The 7,235-nt window shown below is 43.0% G+C and overlaps 1 protein-coding gene across 1 annotated transcript in view; it reads right to left on the bottom strand.

Moving 5' to 3' along the window:
* Positions 1-5,608, bottom strand: part of PRKRIR (protein-kinase, interferon-inducible double stranded RNA dependent inhibitor, repressor of (P58 repressor)) — a 48,661-nt gene extending 43,053 nt beyond the window's left edge. The window contains exon 1 of the mRNA XM_006865009.1: positions 5,418-5,608. Coding sequence (XP_006865071.1) covers positions 5,418-5,506 — 89 coding nt within the window. The 5' untranslated portion in view covers positions 5,507-5,608. The remainder of the gene's footprint in view (positions 1-5,417) is intronic.
* Between the last annotated feature and the right edge of the window lie 1,627 nt (positions 5,609-7,235).

Here is a 7,235-nt window from a genome sequence, read left to right as displayed (position 1 = left end):
ATACATTGATCAATGGAACAGAATTGAAATCCAGAAATTAACCCATCCACATACAGCCAACTGATTTTCGGCAAAGTACCTAAGTATATTACATGGAGAGGAGATGGTCTCTTCAACAGATGGTACTGGCAGGACTGGAAAGCAATATGCAAAAGATTGAAACAAGCCTTTTACCTCATGCCTTATACAAAAAACAATCAGCATGGATTAAAGACCTAAATGTGAATCCCAGAATTACAAAGGCCATCAATGAAAAAATAGGGAAAAATGTGAGAGCTTCTAATACAGGGCATTCACAGACTACCAAACATTTTGAAACTTACACAAACAAAAATAGACAAAATAGATCAATGTGACATACTAAAAATTAAAAACTTAAGTGCATCAAAAGACTTCATCAAAAGAATAAAAAGGGAGCCCCAGAAAGGGGAAAAATCCTTTGTAATGACACATCTGACAAGGGACTAATTTCCAAAATATGTAGGAACCTACAATACCTCTACAAGAAAAGGACAAATAACCCAATTAAAAAATGGGCACAGGACATGAATAGACACTTCAACAAGAAGGAGATGCAGGCTGCCAACAAACATATGAAGAAATGTTCACGATCACTAGCCATTGTTGTTGTTATGTGCCATGGAGTCGGTTCCGACTCATAGTGACCCTGTATAGGGTGTCTGAGACTGTAAATCTTTACGGGAGCAGAAAGCCTCATCTTTCTCCCGTGAACAGCTGGTAGTTTCGAACTGCTGACCTTGCGGTTCGCAGCCCGATTCTAACCACTACGCTACCAGAGCTCCTTGAGATGCAAATCAAAACAACAATGAGGTACCATCTCACACCAGCAATAACAACAAAGATCAAAAAAGTAGAGGACAATAAGTGTTGGCAAGGATGTGGAGAGACTGGGACCCTCCTACATTGCTAGTGGGATTGCAAAATGGTCCAACCATGCTGGAAAATAATATGGCACTTCCTCAGAAGGTTGGAAATAGAGATACCTTATGATCCAGCAATTCCTTTACTTGGTATTTATCCACAAGAAATATGAGCCATAACATGAGTAGATGTATACACATCAATGTTCATACCAGCACTAACTTTGGTACATACACACAATGGAATACTATGCTACCCTGAAGAATAACAAGGATGCAGCAAGCCACCACATAACACGGATGAACCTTGAGGACATTGTACTGAGTGAAAGTGAAACCAGTCAGTCACAAAAGGGGAAATAAAGTATAGATCCATTATTGTAAAAGATTAAGAAAAAGCACCCACACTAAAAGGGGAAAAAATTCTTTTATCTTTATTTTTATTATTATTTGTTGTTGTTGTTGGTTACCAAGGTGTATGGGAGGGAGGGGAAGGTGGAGCACAGGGTAGGGAATAGGCACAGTATAGTGGAACATAGGGTATGGAATAGACACAGGAGAGTTTGATGCTTGGGGGAGAGGGGCAATACACTAGAAGGGGAAGGAGAAAGGAAAAATAAGGTGGATGGGAGAAATAGCTAGGCAGGTTTACATAAGCTAAATGGGACAGAAGTAAATAACGGTCTAAGCACAAACGTGGAACAACAGGGCTCATGGTTTGAATGGGTAGAAGTGGGGAAATGATAAGATGCTTGGCTGTCTGTTGAATCTTGGTTTCCCTTGCCTACTACTGTAAAATAGACACTTGAAGGGGAGAGAAAGAAATAGCCAGAAACATCACCAGAGAAAGCTTGTAAGTCTGTCTTCAACCTATAAATGTTTCAAATACCTAAAATGGGGCTAGAACTTGCCCAGTGAAGGAGGCTCCCTACAGAGCTTTTGCATTGCACAAGACCATAGTGGAATCCTGATCTTTATCCAGAATCTTCTGAGATGGGACATTCCCAAGTGAAAGGACAAGCAGACCAGTCTGGAGCAGCTAGAAGAACAGAAGATACTTCTTCAAAGAAAGACCAGCAGGAAAAATAAAAAACAGTAACAGCAGTCCAATTGACTACTACAAGAACCAGCCAAGTTGTTCCCCAGGGAGCCATCAAGGCAAACCCTCTTCCAAGACTGAAATTCAACTGGAATACACTTGCAGGCATATGGTCCTGCTGCTGACCACATTGGTCACCGATAAGGGGAAGAGGGGGAAAACAGCAATGAAGTTGTGAACTAAGTCGACCACATTCAATAAGATTCCTGTTAACCTGGATTGAGACCTGGTTAACCAGCAGTATGACAAGACCTGGGGACTCCTGGGCCCAGGGGCTGGGACATGGCCCCAGAGGACTACAGCGGAGTGTGAAGCATCCAGCTGGTATAAAGTGAGGGAGGGATGCACAAGAACAACCACACTTGCAGACATTACCCATTTGACCTAGCATCAGTGGTTGGATGATCAGAACACGACTAGCAGAAGAAAGAAGAGGGGAAAAAAAAAAGGAGTAACCCACTATAAGTAGATAAAGTTGACCTATGCTTGTGGATGCAACATGACACAGGAGCAGACAAATCTCTACAGTGAGGATCATTCCCCCTTTGGTACATAGGGTCAATGACGGGGGCGGGGGGGGGGGGGGGGGGAGGACGACACGGACTTAGACAGTGGCTACCCAAAATGGAGGGACTACAAGGCAAAAAGTGACTGGTTTACCAGCTTTCAATAGGGAACCTAGCTCCAGAGGATACAGGGAAAAGTAGAACCTCCACTGAATTGTTTCCAACCTGTCTGGATGGGGTTATAAAAGGTGAGGGGGAAAAGGACTCCTGTGGTTCAATAGAGAATGATTGTTAATCAGGTCTGACAGTGAGTGTTGGAAAGGTAATGTAAATGTTTGGTGACAAAAGGAGGGGAGCGGCTGATTTTGCAGTCCAGGAGCGGAGACCACCCTGTCTGGAGAGGCAATGACATGGACAGAAGGAGTGGCTGGGGACTCTGGACTCAGGGACGGAGAAGGGTTGTGTGCTGGCAGCCGGGGAGCAGGAGTTTAGGGTATACACTCTTTGGGTATTAGATGATGCATACAGGGGATTGTGATCATTGCAGTGAAACAAAGCACAACAGGATGAATGTATAAATAATGTTCACCCATGTAAACTAACACATAATTCACACACACACAAAAAAAGAACATTGAAAAGTAACACAGTAGTGACCCTCAAGAATGCAGGAACTATCATATAGACTAGATATAAATCAAAGATCACAGAGTTCTTAAGGGGAAGAGTTAGATGGAAGTACTGCTTTCAGAAGTGTATTGATTTAGGAGGCATATATGTTGAGAAACAATAGCTTTACATTTTGATATTTTGTTTAATATAGGTTTCTATGATTTTTGTCTACCACTCATCTGCCAAAAAAAAAGGAAAGAAATATCTATTAGATTAAATATGTATACAGTTGCAAATAACAAGTGAGTCAGAAACACAGTATATAATCATGTTAAAAAAAGAGAAAAGGCTACTCAAGTACCCTTTCCTTTTCCATATAATTGTGACTGTTCTTTAATACTATGCCAAAACTCCAAAAGCAGTGATGTCTTAAATATTAGTTGCAATGTTGAATCTGAAATCAAATAAATGAGCTTTTTCATATAGTCTGTTATGTTAAAATCCATCACTTTGTAAAACCAAGTCATTTGGAAAACATTAGTTCTGATTAATTGTTTTTGTCTACTTCACACCACCAAAATGTAAAATCTCCCTGAAGGCAGAAACTTTGCCTGATTTGCTCATGTATAGCTAGCCCTCCCCCCTCAGAACTATGCTTATCACATAGTAAACCTTCAATTAGTATTTGTTGAACTAATAAACAGTAAGCACTGTGGCTCTAGATAAGCACTGGATTGCTAATCACAAAATCTGCAGTTCGAGTTCAGCAGCTGCTCTGCAGGAGAAATATGAAGCTTTCTGTTCCTACAAAGATTTATAGCCTTGGAAACCCTATACAGGGTTCCTATGAGTAGACTGCAACTAGATGGCACTTATCAACAATAAATAGTATATAGTATAAGGAGCTCTGGTAATACAGTGGCTAACCTCAAGGTCAGCAGTTCAAAACTACCAGCAGTTCCTAGGGAGAAAGATGAGGCTTTCTGTTCCAGTAAAGATTCACAGCCTCGGAAATACTATATAGGGTCGCTATGAGCCGGATCCGATCCCAGTGGCAAACCACCACCGCCATACTACTAAAGGTAAGGTCAGTAGTTCAAATCCACCAGTCACTCCTTGGAAACCCTTAACGTGGATCAACTTGACAGCACTCAACAACAATCTATTACAATTGTCTGTTTTATATCAAAGTGGCTCTGCCTCATCCACCTCTGAATTCCTAGTCCCTAACAGGGGTTTCATGGACTCCTGCTGTGACGCTGTAGGATCAGATCAGCACTGGACTGGGAACCACAAGATAGGAAGTTCAAACCCACCAGCTACTCCTAGGAAACCCTACACAGGGTCGCTATGAGTTGAAACTCGATGGCACTTACCAACAACAGGGCCAGCCGCGGTTTATTCTGTTGTTTTGTTCTGTTGTACTAAGGGTCCCTATGAGTCCACTCTGACTGAACAACATTTGACAAAAACAACATCAGTACTCCGCATATACTATCCCATAGGTTTTTAATGAAATGAATCTACAAGAAGCCCATCATATATCCTCAGCCTTTCAAGCATTGTCCGACACACACTTTTCTATGAGAGGGCACGTGGGCTTTCCCAAGTAAGAGATTTCAATTCCAATTCCCACACTTGATATGTAACCCTGGTTATCCCCAGAATAACCTAGTGAGACAGTGTGACCGTCAGAGCTAGAACTTGAACTGTGCTGTAGGGCTAGAGGAACAGCACTGGACTGCAAACCGCAAGGCTAACAGTTCAAACCCACCAAGCTGCTCCTCGGAAACCTTACACAGGGTTGCTATGGGTTGGAACGGACTCGACGGCACTTAACAACAACATGACAAGTCCAGAGAAGGGAACAGTTCTGACTTGACTTGAGATCAAAGCAGGTGGCTGGACTCCAAACGCAGAAGGGGAACAGCAAGGAGGAGGAAGGGCCCCGGTGAGTGCAACCATAGTCTAAGGCCCTCTTTTGACAGCTGAAGAAACTAAAGCCCAGAGAGGAAAAGTGACTTGTCCGACGTCAGAGCCTGTTAGCCAGAGAGAACACCACTTTATCCAGACTCCACACGACACCCAGTTGCCTATTTCGGGTGATGCCCTCCGTGCCCAGCCCCAGTCGGCGCACGTGCTCCGAGGTCCCAGGTGCCGCCGGCTCAGGGCCGGCTTCCCATCTGGATCCAAAGCTGGAGTCGACGCAAGAGTACCGAACTCCTACGCGCCCTCAGCCCGTTACCCACCCCGGGCCGGCGGTTAGTAACGCACACTGCGGAGACGGCCCGGATTGCCAGCTCAGCTCCAGCCGCTTACCTAGCCGGATCCCGCGGGAACCTGAAGAAGGCCAGATCGGACTGCGTGCTCTTCCGCGTGCAGTTGGGGGCAGCGCAGAAGTTCGGCATCGTCGCCCGCCAGCCGGCCGGCCCAGCTCTCCCCTCCCCGCCTCCTCAGGGCAGCCCGCCCGCCCGTCGCCCGTCGGGGACAGGGAGGGAAGCCAGGACCGGTGCGCCTCAAATGTAGGTTTAGATTCAGCTTCTTTAGCACAACTTGATACCATGTTGCCGGTTGGTAAGTCTGCTACCTGTGTTCCTGACTACTTCATGTAATCAGAAGCTAAGTTTTTAGTGTTTCCATCAGGTATTTTTTTGACATCTTTGAAACAACCCAGCTGAAATAAAACATGCCTGTGGTCATGTCATGTCTATTTTCAGTCACCACCTGAAAAATCATTACATGATTTTAGCAAAATTTGGCTTCAGAGTTTTGCAGGTACAGTGTCATAGAAAACTCAGCAGAGAGCTATTATTTTGGATTCTAAATGACATAGCATGTGTATTCTTAAAGGTTGTCTTTCCCTGTCATAAATCGGCATGTCAGCATAACACCAAGAAGCCAAGCTAAAGACTTATTGCTACAGAGTAAGCAAAACAGATCACAGACTAGACACGGGGATACTGTTAATTATAGCAGTGTCTCTAGGGGGTACTGGGAATGTAGACCACACCAGGTGATATTTTCAGAAGGAATGATGCTTAAATGATCATTTCATGGAGTGTTTTAGCAGAAATTTCCTATTTTAATTAATATATCCCCATAATTAGTTAAAAGAACAAACACTGTTTACGTGTAGCAAAACCTACAAAGTTAAACTATGTTAATTTACTTTTAAATCTTCTAATGTGCTCCCACCACTCACCTGGCAGTTTGTCATACATTGAGAAGAAAAGAAAGAAGGAAAAGATCAAAATGGATGTCAGAAGAGACACTGAAACTTACTCTCCAGCACAGAGATGTTAATGCAAATGGAAGAAATGAGGAGGTACAAGAGCTGGACAGAAATTTTCAAAGGTCAACACAAGAAGACAAAGACAAATAGTACAATGAAATGTGCAAGGATGTGGAATCAGAAAACCAAAAGGGAAGAATACGTTCAGCATTTCTCAAGCTGGGGGAACTGAAGGAAACATTCAAGCCCTAACTTTCATTATTGAAGGTTTTTCTAGGCAAATTATTGAATGATGCATTAAGTATCAAAAGAAGATGGAAGGAATACACAGTCCCTGTACCAAAAGGAAATGGTTGATGTTCAACCGTTTCAAGAGGTAGCATGTGATCAAGAGCCAATGATACTGTAAGAAGTTTAAGGTGCACTAATTGGCAAAGGAAAAGGCAACAGGAATTGATTTAATCAAAACTTAAATCTTTCAAGAAAGTGAGCTGGCACAGAATGCACTCACTCATTCATCTCTGCCAAGAGATTTTGAAGACAACAATCTGGCTGACTTATTGGAAGAGATCCATATTTGAGCCCATTCCAGAGAGGTGACCCAACATAATGTGGAAATCATCAGACAATATCTTTGATATCCCATGTGATACAGAAATGGCTGGGCCAGGACAGGGCAGTGTTTCATTCTCTTGTACATAGGGTCACTATGAGTCGGTACTTACTCGATGGCTCTTAACAACAACAACAACAACAATGAGCTCTGGTCAGTGATGTCATTATTACCCAATCACAATGATGCTTCCAATTTAGTAGTTTTGTTTGCATGCTTTATGAGCATGTACTATTGTTTTTGCTGCTGCCAGTGTTTTTATCCTCTTCATTTTTTATCAAATGTTCTGGTG

This window comes from Chrysochloris asiatica, unplaced genomic scaffold (assembly GCF_000296735.1).
Source record: "Chrysochloris asiatica unplaced genomic scaffold, ChrAsi1.0 scaffold00074, whole genome shotgun sequence".
Taxonomy (NCBI): domain Eukaryota; kingdom Metazoa; phylum Chordata; class Mammalia; order Afrosoricida; family Chrysochloridae; genus Chrysochloris; species Chrysochloris asiatica.
This window is presented reverse-complemented; position numbering and strand designations above follow the sequence as displayed.